The sequence below is a fragment of the Oryzias latipes genome, chromosome 12, assembly GCF_002234675.1.
Source record: "Oryzias latipes chromosome 12, ASM223467v1".
Classification (NCBI taxonomy): Eukaryota; Metazoa; Chordata; class Actinopteri; order Beloniformes; family Adrianichthyidae; genus Oryzias; species Oryzias latipes.
This window is the reverse complement of record NC_019870.2, coordinates 7,786,707-7,805,019: the sequence shown is the minus strand read 5'-3', so window position 1 is coordinate 7,805,019 and position 18,313 is coordinate 7,786,707. Positions and strand designations below refer to the sequence as shown.

The window sequence follows — 18,313 nt, the reverse complement described above, 5'->3', positions numbered from 1 at the left end:
GCTCCACTCCATTCTGATGCATCAATTTGTAGATAAATAGATCTATCTTGGTTTTCTTCGTCTGAGCTGGCATCTGGCTCTAAACTGTACGGCTGAATAGCACCCATATCGTTAGCCCTTTTTGTTGCATTGGTCGTGTTAGGTTGGGGTTATGAGGGGCTGTAACATTGGGAGAGCATGTAAACATAGAGCTCTCTGCATCAGGAAGAGGGGGCACGGGGTCCCACCCACAACTTCGAGGCCATTTTTTACTGTCGCTCTGCAGAAACTATATCCTAAAAAATGATACGGGCTTTTCTCATTTTTCATTTGTCCTTAAAATGGCGTAATCATAATTTAAAGACCACAGGGACAATTTTTAAATTAGTCAAAAGATGATCAAAGTGGATCTTCAAAATTCAACTGAAGTAAATTTTGAATAAATTTCTTTTGAATAATAAATTGCAAGACTGTTTTTTTAGGAAAAAGGCAATAAAGGACAAATTTAATATTAAAAATAATATTTATTATGGAGAATTTAAACCAATCTACAGATTGTGCTGCCAGAAGTGACGGTAGGAAGAAAAATAACAAAGGTTGTGAGCACACTTACAACAATAAAAAAAAACAAGATCCGTTTTGGCCATCTGAATTTTTTTTTTGTCAGAATTCCTGCCCTATGGGGATGATTGCAATCTGCCAAATCTTTTGTTGTTGTTGTTTAAAAGCACAGAAAAAGCTTATGTCAACATTTTGCATAATACACCAATGACATAATCTACAATATCAACATGCAAGAGGAATTCATTTTGGTGAATGTTTTAACTATTTAAACCTGTCAGGATTCTAAAATATGATTCAAACACTGAAGAACTGATGACAAAGCAGCTGATTAGCAGTTAAACTCCAGCAGTTCAAGAGAAGTGAGGGATTAATCTAAAGCAAAAATACAAAAAAAAAAAAAACAGTGACAAAACATTTCATAATAGAGCCTTTTTGGAAAGATAACTTCTCTACTGTACAGTATATTGTATCGTACAAACAAAGTCATGCGATGCAGTAAGTAGTTTAGTATCTGTACGTCATTACTCTTAAAATGATCATTAAAATAAAATCCTTGACATTCCCCCCATCTTTCTGCTAAAGTGCAAAATGCTGCAAAAATAATAAAAAAAAAATAAAGAGTAAAGCTGCACACCAAGGAATCGAGTCAGGATCTAAATAAATGTGTACTTGGACACAAATTCATTTTAGATGCCAGGGCGACCTTTTTGCAGCAACTGTCGGGTTTAAAAAAATACTTCTGAAGTTAAAATCGAATAGATTTTTTTTTAAACAATAGCAAAACTCTAATCATTAATGCCAGAAAACACAAATAATAAATTTGAATGAGTTGATGTTATAAATTATAAATGATAGAAACAGGGAAAAAACCAAGCCACTACTTCTGAAATTCTCCCCACATGCAAGCAGGTACAAGCATTTCAAAGTTTTTTCTTGTTTTTGTTCAATAAAGAGTTTTAACTTGGCATCTTAATGTCACTTTATTTAAAAAAAAACAAAAAAAAACCCACATACGGTCTGAGATTTTTGATAAGTCAAACTGTACAAATGTTTTTCACCACAGTTCTGAAAGTAATCAAAAATTCCCTCAGTTAAATACTGGATGGCACCATTTCAAAATAAAAAAACAAATCCAATCATTTGTGTTGAACAGTGACTATTTGACAAGTTCAAACCTAGAAAGTTTCAGTCATTTTTACTGAGAGAACAGCAGCTGGGACCACAATGAATGAACCAAAACCATTAGACAGTGCATTCAATCATGTAAATCAAATATAATTAGGCATTTTGAGTTGAGAATGTCGGAATAAAGTAAGGCGTTTTCAACAAAAGTTGAAAATGTTCTGCAGGTTTCTTTCTTCTTTAACCAGGATGACTTGAAGAAAACGTGCTCACATTAGGATCGACAACCCACGCAAGCAAATGTCCTCACATGAAGCTCGGAAACTTTGATGCAACGAACAGAACATTTTCAAAAGTAGATCCAAAGTTCATTCAGATTTCAAGTTCCATTTCACCTGTTTATGGACTGTTGCTTCATAGACACATGTTTTAATATGACATCTGGTTGTATTTAACAATTCTTTACAAGAAAAAAAATAAAATTCATTGGAAAAAAAAAAACTACGATAACAGAGTGGAGTAAAAAAGGACAAACCTGTATACTGCACTGGCCTTCTTATGTAAGAGATTGATCAGTTTAGCACAATTCCTTCAATTTATAATATAAATCATCAAAACACATAGTAGGGGGAACTAATGAATACCATGTGTATCCATAGTACTCACTAAAAAGGCTGGCCTCATGTATAGGCTGAAGTTGGAAGGGACTTGTTTTTTTACAACTACCCAACAAGGCAGAGACAAGTCCTCACATGTCTGCGATTATGCATGATTATGGTCTGCATTCTGGAGATGCAACAAAGCAGCAACAAAAAGGGAAGGGTGGAATCACGTGATCCCAACGGCTTCGCTCATTCCTAGAGAGGCTGTGGGTGAGCAGCAGCTGAGTCGGGCGAACACAGACGAATGATGCTGGTTCTCGGTGCATCACAGAAGCAGGAATCCACGCTTGTAAAGACCAAGACTTTTGTTTCTTGTCCTCATTACACATCAGCCAAACAAAGCCCTCTGTGACCCTAGCTGGCACCTGGGGAGGCCTCTATGCCTCTGGGCAGATCATTGTTCAGCTCCAGAAGGCTGTTTATGCCCAAGTACCCCAGTAGGATCTCACTCCTCCTATGGGAAAGCTTCAGGATGTCCTCAGCCAGGCACTGCACTGACGTGAAGCGGACCTTGTCGTGATCAAACATGTCCTTAAGGTACTGGACGATTTGTTGCTACGAAAGGAAATACATTTTTCTTTTAGAATTTTATGACTTAAATAAAGATGAGATTTCACATATGTTATTGTACAGTGTTTTAAGCTAAATATAAACGGGTTAAGAGGTCAAACCCCATAAGACTTAGTGACATCTGCTGCTCAAAGCTGCAAACTGTAAGTAGCTGAATGGATAGTACCTAAAAACTTAAAAACCCTACAAGTTTTTTGGATTATGACCCACTTATTTATTTTATTCTATATGCAATACAATGACTAGGTACGTTTGTGAGGAATATTGCAGTTACTTACTTTGAAAATCATGCAAACGTCACTCAGATGCTGACGAGGCCCCAAAAACCCAAACGCTAAGACTGGGCTTACATGTTCCGATATGGCGTAGAAGTGGGAGATGAACCCATCAGGCACCTGTGAAGAGTCATGACAAACAAATTATGTGAGCCTCACATGTTTATTTAGAGAAAACTTGAATGTTGAACTGTGAAAACTCACCATAAGAAGGCGCCTTTTTGCTTTTAAGACAGACCAGCAAGCCGTTGCCAAAGCCTGATAGAAAAACACAAAACTCTGTGATTGGACAAAATCTTTTTGGTGCAATGTAGTAATAAACCTTTTAAAATATATCATTTTATTAGTAGCAACCCAAAGGTAAATTTTGCCCAAAAAGGATAAAGAATTAACCGAAATTATAAATAATCTGCACCAGAGGAATAGAGCATCTTTTTTTGCTGTTGTGACTGAATAAATAATCAGATTATTGTCACGAGTAAACACAAATTATAAGATTCTTTAACCTTTATTGTGTTTTTTTCTTTAACTGATGCTATATTTTGTTCCGTTCTACATCTCTGTGCTGCTTTCTGTTTATCTAGGACAGTGTTTTTCAACCGGTGAGCCGCGGCACACTAGTTTGCCATGAAAGATGGTCAGGTGTGCCGTGGGAAATTAACATTGAGTAGTTAGGAATATGAAAGATCATAAAATACTTTTTTCTTCGTGTTTATTTGATTCTATTAAATACATTTTGATAAGAATGACGGTACCGTGATTTAGCCGTAGCTTCAGCTGTTTTCTGAAAAGTCCCTTGTGCTGTCCTACGCACTTTAACATTGGGAGTTGGGTCATCTAGACCCACTAGACAGTGCTCTGAACCTTTTTTCTTCAATGATTTGTGAACCTCACTGGTGTCCATGGATTCCATGAAATCTTTCCACCTTTGTCATGGTAGGGAGAACACGTCAATGCAAGGGTGGGGTCATCTAAGATAGCACAAGGGTTAACTGTCTCCACCAATCATTCTTGGAGGCTTAATCATACGTCATCAATCTGGCCAATCAGAAGTGGTTAAAGTCTTCACTTCCTTGTTCCGATTCTGCTCATAAAGTCTCTCAGTTTCAACAAAAATACCAGTTAAAGCTCGTCTTTAGCGGTGTAGCTTTCCACAGAATCCGGTATCAGACCGTGGAAAAAGTGAACAAAACAATGAAGCTCAGAGATGCGAGTCTGTCTGCCATCTGGGGCAGTCTTCGCACTACATCTCCCATGATGCATTGGGTAAAAGTGACAGCGTCTCAGCGTACAATGAGTCTTCCCTGTTAAACGTCTTGAAACCACAACGAACACACATCAAACAGTTTTTAAATCTTCTTGATGAAATCAGAAGAGTTCTCCTTCAAGGTTTGTGTTTATTAACAGCCAAACATCCCAGAGTTTGGTCCAAGTCATCTTTCTAACTGAAACAGTTTTCTAATAAGGTCTGGATTATTTTATGTGTTAAATTTAAGAAGAAGTAATAACAACAGGATTAAAGTGAAGTAGCCAACAGACACAAATAAATTAAATTGAAACAATTTAATCATCTAAAAAGAAATAAAAAAATGTTGTTAAAGTTTTCAAAGACTTTATTTTTTTATGACAAGAGAAAAACTAATAAAACTTCAACATGTTCACTTTTTGTGTAGCTACAGAAAACATAAATATAATATTAGTCTTTTTGTGTAAAATTTATGAAACATGTTGTGATCATATAATTGTTCAAAAATTACAGTTGCCTTTGCACCAACATAAAAAATTAAAAAAAATAATAAATCACAATTAAAGAGAACATATTTGGGGTTTTTTTGAGGTTACATAAAATTGTACGTTAACGTAAACTGGAGGGAAAAACAACTACAAGAGTAAAATTTAGTAAAATAATTTAGTTGAAAACTATTAAAGAAAAACAACTTAACTTTTAATATTATTTTTACATCTTTTAGAAAAAACGACTGCAACTTCCAGGTTTTTCTGCCACAATTCTCACAAAAATGCATGTGAGATTGTGGAGGGACTGTACATCAATACAGACTAAATTTCTCCTTTCTTTAATTTTTGGATGCTGGTGTGTCGTGGGATTTTTGTCAAGGACAAAGTGTGCCTTGGCTCAAAAAAGGTTGAAAAACACTGACCTAGGACATCCCTGTTAATAAGTACTAATAATAAAAAAAGAAAGAAAAAGATTTCTGACTTGTGTTGATGTTTCATCAACTTACCGTCTCTTTGAAGCTGTCGGAGAGCCAGCGGTTCCTCAGTACAGCCACGACAGAGGAGGGAGGGCTCTCGAGGTCTTCGAATGCATCCATTAAGATGAAATCTAACACTATGTCGAAAAAGTTCATGCACACCACCTGCAGAGAACACAGGAGCATCTCAGTTTTATCAGACTTAAAGATCCACTCTGATCATCTTTTCATCTATTTTAAAAGCGTGTTCTTTTAATTAAGATTTTGCCGATTTTAGAATTATTATTTTTTTAAACTGTTATTTTCTAGGACCTAAAATGACACATGGATCCATGTGTCTGCAAATGGATGCATCAAAATGGAGTGGAGCTGGAAGCCTGTCTCCGTCACAAATACTTTCTTTTTTTCCCCCCTGATTCACAACAATTTGAATTTAGAAATACTCAGAAATGCAATTTTGAGCTTAATTTCCTTAATATATGTCCTCCAACATCTGGAAAATGCCACAAAAACATGCTTAAAAGACAAAAACACAATTTTTAATCAGAGTGGGTCTTTAAAATATCAAAAATTTCTGACATTTGCTGCCTTTCAAGCAGGTTTTTATCATTAAACACAACACTGGTTTGATAATCGGCCTCTCAATGTGTTGCAGACAGTTGGTTAAACTCGTTATCTTTCAAACTAAACTAAATACAGTCGGTTTCAGTCACTCCCACACTAACATTTTCACCCGATTCTACTGTAAACAAGTGAAGTAACTGAGGCTCCAGCAAAGTAAAGGATCTTATTAAAGATTATTCAACAATGAAGAGCATCGTTTCTGCACGACAGCATACATTTGAGTGTGTGAGAGTGGAACTCCAAAAGCCAGACCTTTGCCCATCATTTGTATAAATGTCACCGTTTGAGCAGCACGTCTTTTCAGGTCAGAGAAGATGAAACCGAATTTCCCAACGATTCCAGATGTTACTTCCTTTGTTAAAGGTCAGTAAAGAAAGCATCGGACTTGAACAGAACTCACCCCTCGACCGTCCAGTTCCATCTTTGTAACGGGCCACGTTTCCTCCCTCTGAGTGTAAAGCAGCATGTCTTCATAGCTTTCCAGAAAAGCTTTGGGGCTCTGATTAAGAATAAACATATAAATTAGTTCATGCTTAAAGAGCATGCCCCTCTATCTAAATAAAGTAAAAACTGCACATCCCCATTCCCTCGACTTACCTTGTTTGCCTTTACCATTAACCCGACAATCATCTGTTTCCCCAACTCCATGAAAAATGTGCGGTGACTTTCGTCTAACAATAGAACCTAAAAAGAAAGAAAAAGCAATTTGTTTTATTTATTCTGTTTTAAAAATAGTTGAATGTTTGGAGATGAACCAGACTGAGGCGGTTTGGACATGTCTACAGGTTAGAGCCGGCCCAAAGAGCAGATGCATGGATGTAATGAGGGAGGACATAAATATAGATTACCTCAGAGAAAAGGATGCAAAAGACAGGATTAAATGTAGCTAAGAAACAATAACTTTCATTATACTGAATGACAGCATGTTAAAAGGTCGCCTTTCTTGGAGCTTTTTTGCCTGAGCACAAAGCTGCAAACTGAGATTTGAATCAGCAAACTCTTAAGTTCTGCCAAACAACCATCTGTTTTTGGCCTTAAGAGAAAAGCTGTTAACATTTACGTTACTGTGAAGGAGAAAAAAGAAAGCATCACGATAAAGATTAGTAAAAATAAAAAAATTCCTTGTACGGTAATTTGGGTTTCAAACCTTCTGCAAATCACTCACACACATTTAAAGAGATGTTTTTTCTTTTTACACAAAGAACAGACCTGGAATGCTTGTCTCACACAGTGGAGCTTGGCGAGGAAGTCTTGGTCACCGTAACATTCAAGCAATTCAGTTCTGTAAAAGAGAAAAAGAGTTTGAGAGACTAAACCTAATCAAGAAAAAAATATAAGAACATATTTGACCCCTTAGAGGCAGTGGCCTCAAATTTGAAAAAAAAAATACATTATTAAAATCAAACACACTATATAAGCACATGAAATTCAGCTACTTTAAGCACCAAAACTGCAATCAGTATCATAATCACCTCATGGATCTAAAGGGGACTTTGCCTTCGCGGACCAGAGTTAAGGCTTCTTCATAAAGAGCTGCCGGCCTTATTGGCTGGTAGAGCTCCTCTAGAGTCATTTTATCAAAGATCTGCATAGAAAAACATTGATTTTAGAGGAGTGCAGCAGACTTCAATATCCAGCAGTGCAAATATACAGAATGGCAAGTCTTGGTGTACCATTACTATTTTCTGACCATCTTAAGAGCAAATAAATCACCTCTGCCGCTGAGAAAAAGGAGTCATCAGAGCTAATGGTGGTGGCGTCGTCATCTTGCAGTCTGTACAAACTCTCCACTTGAGGCAGGATAAGAGTTCCTTCACTCGCTAAGAAAAAACACAGCTGTGTCTGAATTCCTTCCCTACTCACTAAATGCTGCATTATAGTGCGTTCGCCATTTAGTAGTGATGATCTACAATTCCCTAATCGAGTAGCCTAGAAATTTCCCAGAGGTCTGTGCATTGATCCTCACTAGATCCGCAAATATAGACCACAATGCATTGCGTTTGAACAATTTCTGCCAAAAAATAAATAATTTAAATGTATTTTTTTTAATAAAATATAAACGTTATCATCTTTAGAACCCAGTGGATTCATAAATGACCGTCGCAAAACGCTCACACCAATCAGAGTTTAACTTCATAAAATCAATCACGTCATATTCGCCGTTTAAAGAAAAAAAAAAAAAAGTAGTGAGCATGGTATCCAAATTGCTTTCAAAATCCAGGGCACTACATAGTTTTTTAGTAGTTAGGAGTTAGGGTGGGAATTTGGACACAGCTTTTGTGATCCTCGAATGAGACAACAGTCGTTGACTTTATCAATAATATTAACTTTTTTGTTTGAGTTATTTTTAATAAGGTAAAAAAAAAGACAATCTTCTACAATCGCATTTTCAAATTGAGTCTCACCGAAGTCTGCCAGCACACTGTCTGCAGGGAGGCCGCTGCCGAAATCCTCCTGTAGGTGGTACGCCCTATGCAGCAGCGACTCCAGCTTCTCAGCTAACACTTTATCATGCGTTTCCCCCTAAAACCAGAAAAAAAAAAAAACCTGTTCTGTAGAAATTTTAGGCAAAACAACAATCTTTAAGGTACACAATTCAGCGTTGGGCAACTAAAATTCAAATAGAATTGAATATTCACAAGAAAATGAAGGACTTATGTTCATTCTACCATTACCGTGGGAGAGTCACTGCATGCCGCCCCCTGCAGGATGAGGCTGCTGTTGCTGGAGGTTGAGTGGGTGTGATGACGAATGTTCAGGGCTTGCTCCCACTTTCGTAGCGCTTCCTCAAACAACTCCATCCCTGGTTGGGTAAAAAAAAAAAAACAGTAAAATGTCTAAAAATAGTTCTATAAATAAACAGTAACTCTTCCATCACAAAAATATTTGTTTTACTTGTCAGTTTTTGGACTATTTTTGTAATTTGCTTTACAGCAGCAAACAGCTCAGATGCTAAACACAGTAGTAGGACCACCTTAACGGAAAAAAAATGTGTGATGCTAAATTTTAATGCAGAACAGTTTAAGTTTGGACAATAAAATCAAAGTTTTTAAGAGAGTCAATAGATCGTAATCTTGGCAACGAGATTAAAATGAGAAACCTAATGTAGACGTATGAAAAATAACTTAAAGTGCACTCAAACTGGCATCTCTACTAAAGTTTTTTTTTTTTTACACAGAGTTTAGTAAAAATGTAAATATTCTCTTCATTTTCCACATAGTTTATACATTTGCAGCTGTTCCAGTCTTGTTTATTGTACTTTCACAAAAATGCTTTAATTGGGGAATCATTTTTTTAGACCATGATACCAATATTAACTACTATTAAATATTAACGTGAAAAACAAAGTCAAGAGTTACTTTATGATAAAACATAATATAACCATAAGACTTCGCTTTGTCTACAAAATTTTAAGCGTGATTTATTCTGAAAAGGTATAGCTCAGGTGCCAAATAATACATATTTTTCTATTTATTTTTTTAATTAGAGCAGAATATTGCTAAAAATTACACACCACAAATTTGAGATAAAACTAGTCAGAAACAAAGCAAATATAACATAACATTAATAAGCAGAAACAGTCCAAAACGTGAGGGTTTTAGTCCCAAAGCATGCATGATTTGATCAAAAATTATGAAAAAAGTCATATTTTAATGGAGCTCATTTAAAATAATAAGGTGTGGTTTTCTTTACGACACAAATCATTAAAAAAACAAAGTCCTTGAACCTTTCTATTAGATAACCTACTGCAGTATATCTAAACAGATAACAGCAACTTCAAATCTATTTATTTCTGGGACTAAGAAGGATTAAAAACAAAGTGGTTAAGATTTCAATGAATATTTATTCATGAAAGCTGAAATAATAGGAGATTCTTACCCATTAAATATAAGTTTTCTGCATTTGCATCCTCTACTTTCCCTGACTCTTCCATCACTGACTGGGCCTCCAAGGGGGTGGGCGGATTAACAGACTGATTTGGAGAATTTGGGACTCGAGTCTGAGACAGAAATATGAACATGTTAAAAACCAACTGTCAGTGAAATAAAACCTTTGATGAAAAACAGAAAATAGTAAACTGACAGAAGCCAGGCTGTGTGAGGAGCTGGAGTGTTTGCTGGGAGCCAGGGAGGAAATGCCACTCATGGTGTCGTTGCTCCGAGAGCTGGGGCTCATCATCTGCCGACCAGTAAATGGACCTGAAACGAAAATAAAAGGTGCTGGAAAATGCTTGAAATGACCCCTCAAAAACTCCAGCTTTAGTGCACACCTCTTTTTAATGATGACGGCCTTCCTGTCTTCAGCAGCGCCTCAGGAATTCCCACTACTCTATGGCCTTCCTTCTCTTGTGCTGCCTGCTTCCTTTTTCTCCCTCGCCTTTTCAGATGATGAGCAGTTAGAGCTAAAGCCACGCTGCCGAGGGCTGTAGCAAACAGCACTTTCTTCAAGCTTGGAGATAGCTTTAGCTGGGAAAATATTGACTAGAAGAGGAAGAATGAGGACCCGATTAAAGTCTCTTTTTAATTGTTTTACTAGGAATTTCAGTATTTCATTTACTACTCACCTGTCCAAACGTGGAATAAAGAAAGACTGGGATCTCAGCTACAGTCATGGCCAAAGCCTGAGCGATGGACATGCCTTCTGCTTGTTTCAGAGACATTTTGAGATTGGAAAAGCCTCCACGGAGCAGTTCTTCAAACTCCCTCACATCAACCCAAAGTGAGAGTTCCCCCCGGCTCTTGGATCAAATGCAGGCCTTGCAGTCAGCTGTCATTCAGTCCTGGATGTGGACTTGGTGCCAGACACTGTTAACAGATAAACATGTGACCTTTTGATTTGTTTTTTAGTTATTTGCCTAATAACACAAAATAAAAAATGACAAACATTGTGGTTGAATTCCTCAATCTCAAGGAGATTTAATGCCACCCCATATCAAATAAACTTAGACAACAATGCAAAAAGTCATTGAACTTTGCAACTGCAGGATCAGAACCACAAAAGCCACTTTTAAGCATTTTTTTTAATTAAAAGATAAGAGGGAGAGAAAACTAGGTTTGCTGCTTGGCTTTCTGTGTGTGAAGAGAATGGATGAACCTGTAACTGTCACAAAAATCTTATCAACCAGTTATCAGATCACATGAAATACTGAATAATGCTCAAAAAGTGTTCCACACAAAACATGCCACAAACAGGTAGTTCAGTTGGGAAGAGCCTTAACGTGAAGTAAACCCTTAAACTAAGCTATTCTTTCGTTAGGAGCCCGAGGCCATCAATTTACATTATTGCATTTCTTTTTTACTTATAAAAACCACATTAAGCCTTCGTCTGTTTTTAAAACTTAGTTGTAGGATAAATGTCTAACTTAGCATCTTATTTCAGGAAAATCCTTCCTGTAAAGCATGCTAATGCTAGCCAGCTCATTTACCAAGCCTGGCCCAGCACGATCTGTCAGTTAACATCATAGCATCAAAAGTCCAGCTGACGTGACTGTGGAGCTTTAGACTGACAACTCACGGGCTTCGGCGACGGCTTTGTGTTCAGCTCACCTTACGCACAACTAATAAGATAATCCTTCTCACATACCCGGAGCACACAAGACGTCAGAGGACATTCCCGTGTCACCGTCAGGAAAAGCGGCACTGTATGCTTTATGAAGGGGCGGGACTTTAGAAGCACGTAGATAGTGACGTTAAATTTAACCAATCGCATTTCGTTTCTCTTCCGATTGACCAATCGGATGGATAAAGGGCGGGGCAAGTTCGCAAAAAAAAAAACCATTCATCTTGTTGCTGTTTAACCATTGTTCCATTCAGAAAGAAACAACGATCTAAAGCAAAATCCAAAAAGTTTCTTAGTTTGGTGAACACCTTAATACAAAATACAAATGTTACGTTTTGTATACCTAACAATGTATTTATAGATGGTATTAAAATCAATTAAAAATATATTAACACGGATCAAGACTTTTTCTTAAAGAAATAACTTGAAATATACAATAACTTGCAAATAAAAATGTACACCATTTTTTTCTATGAACCGAAAAGTTATGAGGACAACGTTTTTTATATATTAAAAAAAAGTGAACAGGGAAGTGTCGCAAATTTTACATATCCGGTTTGGACAGACATCTTTCATAATAAAAGCGATTTCACTTTTTAAATAGAATACACTGCCATTTACCAAGTTAACTTGTCTAACTTGATTTTTATTGGAATCTTGCTGTTTCAAACAGTCATGTAAAATATAATACTTTTAATATTTTTTTAATTAAATTATGTATGCTTTCATTTGTCTAAAATGAAAAACAAGTAACCTACAATACTTTTAGACAGAATGCTATACATCAAAAGAAGGAAAGTAACGTCTTGTATTTCGATATAAAATTAATCAACTTTACCCACCATAAATCACTGATGAATGTGTGCAATTAAACTGTTTGGTAAATCAAAACTATTTCTTGGTTAGAGGAAATTTTATTGTGAAAATACAATCCGGATGTTGTTTGTTTCCGTTTTTTATGCGTCATTAGGCATTTTCGAATGAGACATGGTTGAACAGTGAAAAGACAGCTAATAGTTGATGTAAACGTGCGGAATTACACCGTAATAATGAAAATGTTGTCTTTAATCAAAACAAATACCACTTGGCACAGAGAAGTGAGGAGAAACCTCTGGGTGTCAGTGTAAACATGGCAGTCTGAGTCTCGCACCTTCTTCTTCTCTTGACTCTTCGTCGTCTTTCACGGACAAACTGAACAGGTAAAAAATGCCGGGAGGAAGCCAGGAAACTTTGATATGAAATTTCAGGTAGGAACATTGCACGCCACAGTGAAAAACCCTCTTGAAAAACGTCCAGTTTTAACCATCGACTTCGCGACTATTTTAGTCGCACGTGCAGATGTTCCGACGCTGGATCTGCCTGCTCAGCCTGCTGAGCCTTCCGCTGCTGTTCTGGTTCGGACATTTGATCATGCGGGAAGACGATTATCCATCGGGGCAGAGCTCCGGGCTCAGAGGCTACACGAGGATCCGACCTGATGGCAAATCCCAGGTGCGAGGAGGCCTGCTGCTTGGCATCCTGCTGCTAATGTCCATGCATGGAATTTCAGGCTAAAGATTCATCTTTTCTTGCAAGTCACAGCAACGATTTTAGCTTTTATTTTAAAGGTGCAATCTGCTAAAAATGCATTAATCTTAAAATGTTTTAAAATGTTAAATTACACCTTAATAATAATTGCTTCTGGTTTTTTTTATTTTTGGTTCATTAATGCATCACATGTTGCCATCAGATGCTATAAAAGAAATGTATTGCAGACAGGATAGTTCACACTTGCCATTTCTAATATAAGAAATATTAAGAGGGATATATAAATGTATATTTATTTATTTTTTTGATGAAGCCACATGGCTTCATCAATAAAAACATATATGTTTTTAATGCTTTTTTATTAAGCTGCGTCTTGGTTTATTTTAGGCTTTTTTTTTTTTTTTTTGTCTTCCCTTCCTACTAGTTTCTGGACATTCACTGTGACAGCTGTGCCTTGGTCTCCAGCTCCGGTCAGATGCTCAACGCCGGTGCTGGAGAGGAGATCGACCAAATCGGTTGCGTGATCCGCATGAACAACGCGCCCACCAGCGGGTTCGAGAAGGACGTGGGGAGCCGTACCAGTGTTCGGGTCGTGTCCCACACCAGCGTTCCCCTGCTCGTGAAAAACGAACAGTATTACTTCCGACAGGAAGCAGACACCACCTACGTCATTTGGGGTCCCGAGAGGAACATGAGACAAGATGGCAAAGGGCCCGTCTTTAACCTCCTCCTGAAAATGGCCACCAAGTATCCAAAAGCCAGAATCTTTGCCATAACTAGGGAGAAGATTCAAGACTGTGATAATGTGTTTCAGAATGAAACTGGGAAAAACAGGTTGGATTTTTAATGTTTTCAATAAATAAATGTTTTGCTTTTAGTTTAATGTGATGTAAAAGTGTTAGACAGGACAGGATAACGTTGTTTAAAAACCTTTATCTTCGTTAATAAACTGAAATGACCACAAGTTATACTCTAGAACTTAACTCATAGTTAAAATATATACATACTGTATTTATAATTTAATTTGAAGACGTTTGTTAAGTTAGCTTATCCTGCTAAATGGGTATCAGGGAATTTAATCTACACAGGCTCTACACAGGGCATTTGCCCTTTTGTTAGGCTGTCCAAATCTACATTTTGAAAATCAAGTGCCCTAAGAATTTCCCAGAAGTCTCTGGGAAAAACCAGCAAACATCGGTGCTCCTTAGATTATCAAATATAGACCACAATGCACTGCATTTGAATGATTTAATTAAAAAATACTTTTTTTTTTTGCAATTCAACCAAGTTTTTATCATCAGACATCATTGGATTCCTACATTTTCTTCGTAAAATGGTCTTATTAGATTTTTACCGTGGCAAATAGATGATGTCATATTTGCCATTAAAAAACACATGGTCATTATGTGTCCAAATAGCTTTAAAATACGCTATATAGTCTTTTAGTAGAGTTCTATGTGCAAAAGGAAAAAATAAAAATACCGAACTAGTAATCAGCAAGGACTTTTGGAGGCAGTTATAGACACAACAAGGTTTTCACATCACAGACATCATATCCTGCTGTAACAACCTTCATCTGGTTTTGTCTTCATTTCTGCGATATGTCTGACTGGGTCGCCAGTCTGTCGCAGGGCTCTTTTTTTCATGCTCTTTCCATTTTTGAAACATCAGCAATTGACATAATATTTGCCTTTTTGAAGGCCAGAAGATGTTTTCCTTTCTTGAATTAAATCACCAATAGTTATAACACCGGTGAAAATGTAAAACTGATAGATATTTATGATTAAATAAGGCCACTATGAGCAAATTTTTAACATTATTAATGTTTATGTCTAACTTTCAGGGGATAGTGTTTTGTTTGCTTTAGTTATTGGTTAAAAGAATACATAAAGAAATATTAGTTTTAAAAATTGGTTCCCTGAAAATGTTTTCTGAAAATTTTCATTTATTAAACCACAGGATGAAAACAGGAGCGTTCCTCAGCACTGGGTTCTTCACGATGATTCTGGCCATGGACATATGCGACGGCGTCACGGTATTCGGAATGATCGACAACAACCACTGCAGGTGAGAGGATCTCGGAGGATCCCCGGGATCTGCTCTGAGCTTCCATCTCTGCTCCTTCAGAAAAACCTTCACCCGCCGTTTGTCCTCTTCACCGCAGTCGAGCCAATCGCAGCGTCGTTCCGTACCACTACTACGAACAAAACCGAGTCAGCGAGTGCAGGATGTACCAAGTTCATGAGAGCACGCGGCGCGGCGGACACCGCTTCATCACCGAGAAGCTCATCTATGCCAGATGGGCAGCGCGGCACAACATCCAGTTTAAACATCCATCCTGGAGCCTTTGAGGGTCACAGACTTTTATTTCCTGCTTAGAAACTCAACCATGTCAAAAAAGACACTTTTACAGAGCTCATACTGAGACCCCGTTATTCTTTTGTCTCTGTGCCTTACTTTAACCCACCTGTGTCATTTAAAGCTACAGTACTGCACCTTTATATTTTTTATTTTGTTGTACAGGGTTGCTATTAGTATTTAATGTATGAAATGTTAGCGTGCTAAGTCATCAGAGAATCAGATGAATGATTCTTAGTGCTTGACTCATCTCTTTTTTATAAATAAGGCAGATTAAAGTCCATTTGGCATGTTTTTTTGGGAATGTCATGACTGTTAAACTCCACAGACTGCGTCAAACAAGACAATTCATTTTTAGGAACTGTGAAACACAACAGAAACACACAACGGAGTATTAGGGCCTCCGTAAAAGAAAAGCAAACAAAACAAATGTGTGAGAATGAAGCTGTAAAAATATGAGAAACATTTCAACAAGTTACAAATTATGCTTCACAAAGTCGGTTTTACAAGGAAAAAGTCATGCTTTTTTGAAAACAAAATGTTACATTTAGCTTTTAAAATGCTTCGAGTAAGATGATCGAACAATACCTTTTTAATTTATGTTGCAGACAATTCAGAGAAATCGCAGTGCTCGAGAATTGCTGGACCCTCTTTACTTTTTTTAAGTTTACAACTTCATTTTTAAATAAGCATGACTTTTTTCTTGTAAAATTAAAATTTTAACTTTTCTAATAATTTTACAACTTTATTTTATATATAATCCTTAATGGTGGCCCTATTACTCCGTTGTGGAACCGACTTTTCTCATCTTCAAGTGTCCTTGTTATTTTTTGCCTCCTGACATTGGAAAACAGCGCTGCCTTCTAAGTTACAACATGTTACTTTGTGAGGAAATCCAAAGAGATGTAACTGTATTTGCACTGTGGGTTTTGCTGCATGTGTGTTCTGCTGAGCACCATTATAAAAGTTGACTTGAACCTGGACAGCAACGGTGAGATCTGTGTCCACTTGAATAAAACTACTACTGCCTGCACATTTTTCGTGTTTGCATGTGTGATTTTGGCTTTAAATGATGTTTGATTAACCAAAATTCAGACAACTTAAAGGTAGTGTGCCATGATTTGTGTTTTGGAGCTTTTTATTTTGCTTTATTGTTTTGTATTTACAATAAACACGGTCCAAAGATGAACCTCTAAGTTTGTTGTGTTTTTGAGAATGAAGTTGCCCACCACAGACCTCCTGAAATGACCTTGTTTGGATTTGGCACATTTCTTTCCAACCTCTGATTTGATAAACCAAACATGTTATGGGAAGATGATGTGGTACATTATTCATCAGGGTTGTTGGTAGAAAAAGTCAGTAAATGTTTCTCTTGTTCTATTTGGTGGCTCAGGTCGTTGTGCAGGTCAGTCAATGATTGAAAGATCAGTCATTTGATTCTCTATCTCCTCAGTCAACTGTGATTGTTGGACACCATCCTGCCTCCAGTGTGGCTCCACTGGGGTGTGAATGATTGTCAGAGGGGCTGTATAGGCGCATAGAGGCAGCCACACCTCTGTCAGTCTGCCCCAGGGCAGCTGTGGATACATCAGTAGCAGTGACGTGCAGTCAGGAGAGGCAGGTGAGGCTGTGCCTCCCCTGCCTCTCCTGTCTGTCATTATGGGAAGAAAAGAGAAAAAATAAATTCAATTATTATATTTAATCAGTAATTTGTGTTTTGCAGTCATTTTCCATTTAAATGTCCCATTTTTGGGTGTTTTTTCTTTTCAAAATCGCTGAATTTCTGCATTTGCTGTTCAGATACTAAGTGACGTGCGATGAGGCACCAGCCCGCTGAGCCTCACCTTGGATTGCGCAATACCTATGCAGTCAGACGGTACTGCTGTCTCTCTGTGTGTCGGTTCAATCACTTGTACTATATGAGCTGAGTTTACATAATTTAGCAGATGTATATGATGTACAGTGTTTGTTTTTATAAATAACTGTATGTGAGGGACGTGTTTCTTGTGCTGAGCGCTAAACGCCGGCAAAAAAGCTTCTGGGTGAGGCCAGCAGTTCTCATGCCTCATGTTAGGTGGCGCCGGTGAGCCCTGAGATTATGACGCTAAAAAATAATAGAAGAAGAGATAGCAAGCAGCAAGTCATTTTCTTCAGAAGGAGTGGCGTATGGACTTTATTTACAAGTAAAGGTAAGACGATAATAACGTTTGTGCTTTTTCCTATGCTGCAGTTTGTATATGAAAAAAACATGTTGAAATGATATTTTAAACAAAACACGTTAACCGTTGTCAATCAAATGGTGAATAAGTTAGTTAAAATGGCCTGCCATAATGGTTCATATGTTTGTAAATCTGACTGATGACGTCAGTGCCTCACCAGCCATTAACCTCACCGCACGTCACTGATCAGTAGCCTACCATCACCAAGTACCGTCTGAATGAGGAGTGAATGAATGATGGATACGCACTTTGAGTATCTGGAAAAGAGCAGAAAAATCCAATCCATCATTATGATTTTGTTTAGTAAAAAGAGTTATAATTTGTGATTTGGTTTTGGGTTGGAGTTTTTTATGCATCTGGGACAAAAAACGTATTAGAGAGTCACCAATTCTCCAAGTTGTCTTTAAATTCAAGATTGAGGTTTTTTTTTTATTCTTTTTATAATGGCGCAGGAAAAAAAAGTATTTGGTCAATAACAAAAGTTCATCTTGATACTTTCTAATGTAACCCTGGTTGTCAATGGTAGAGGTCAAACATCAATTGTTGGTCTTCAGCAGGATTGTAAAGACTGTAACTGCTATTTTGGTCCATTCTTCCATGCAGCTCATCTCTAGAGCTCTGATGTTTTGGGGATGTTTTTG

General features: G+C 37.3%; 2 protein-coding genes across 5 annotated transcripts; one reads left to right on the top strand and one right to left on the bottom strand.

Moving 5' to 3' along the window:
• Positions 1-483: 483 nt before the first annotated feature.
• On the bottom strand, positions 484-11,678 carry miga2 (mitoguardin 2). 4 transcript variants are annotated; one of them, XM_011481541.3, is made up of 16 exons: positions 11,556-11,678; positions 10,574-10,814; positions 10,280-10,490; positions 10,093-10,208; positions 9,889-10,009; positions 8,679-8,812; positions 8,415-8,532; positions 7,723-7,829; positions 7,482-7,594; positions 7,219-7,291; positions 6,607-6,693; positions 6,410-6,508; positions 5,416-5,550; positions 3,377-3,430; positions 3,176-3,292; positions 484-2,882 (listed from the first exon to the last, which is right to left on the bottom strand). In XM_011481541.3, the coding sequence occupies exons 2-16, from the start codon at positions 10,667-10,669 to the stop codon at positions 2,682-2,684; spliced, it is 1,782 nt and encodes a 593-aa protein (XP_011479843.1). In that variant the 5' UTR covers positions 10,670-10,814; positions 11,556-11,678; the 3' UTR covers positions 484-2,681. The 4 variants fall into 4 exon arrangements, with proteins under 4 accessions (XP_011479843.1, XP_004074731.1, XP_020563215.1 ...); XM_004074683.4 differs by having other exon boundaries at positions 8,685-8,812; XM_020707556.2 differs by having other exon boundaries at positions 11,593-11,678.
• A 1,257-nt stretch (positions 11,679-12,935) lies between these two features.
• st6galnac4 (ST6 N-acetylgalactosaminide alpha-2,6-sialyltransferase 4) lies at positions 12,936-15,446 on the top strand (the record flags this gene model as incomplete). The annotated part of the gene is given in 4 exon segments (NM_001278877.1): positions 12,936-13,059; positions 13,520-13,929; positions 15,055-15,162; positions 15,260-15,446. Coding segments are annotated over 4 exon segments (829 nt in total), but the record flags the coding sequence as incomplete, so codon positions are not given.
• Between the last annotated feature and the right edge of the window lie 2,867 nt (positions 15,447-18,313).

Bases quoted from the DNA above. Each gene is read 5' to 3' on its own strand.
- miga2 (XM_011481541.3), bottom strand. From the start codon at position 10,669: ATGTCTCTGAAACAAGCAGAAGGCATGTCCATCGCTCAGGCTTTGGCC. The intron at 6,509-6,606 runs GTAAGTCGAGGG...ATTCTTAATCAG, and splicing joins TAATGGTAAAGGCAAACAAG to AGCCCCAAAGCTTTTCTGGA. The intron at 3,293-3,376 runs GTGAGTTTTCAC...GACTCTTCACAG, and splicing joins CAAAAAGGCGCCTTCTTATG to GTGCCTGATGGGTTCATCTC.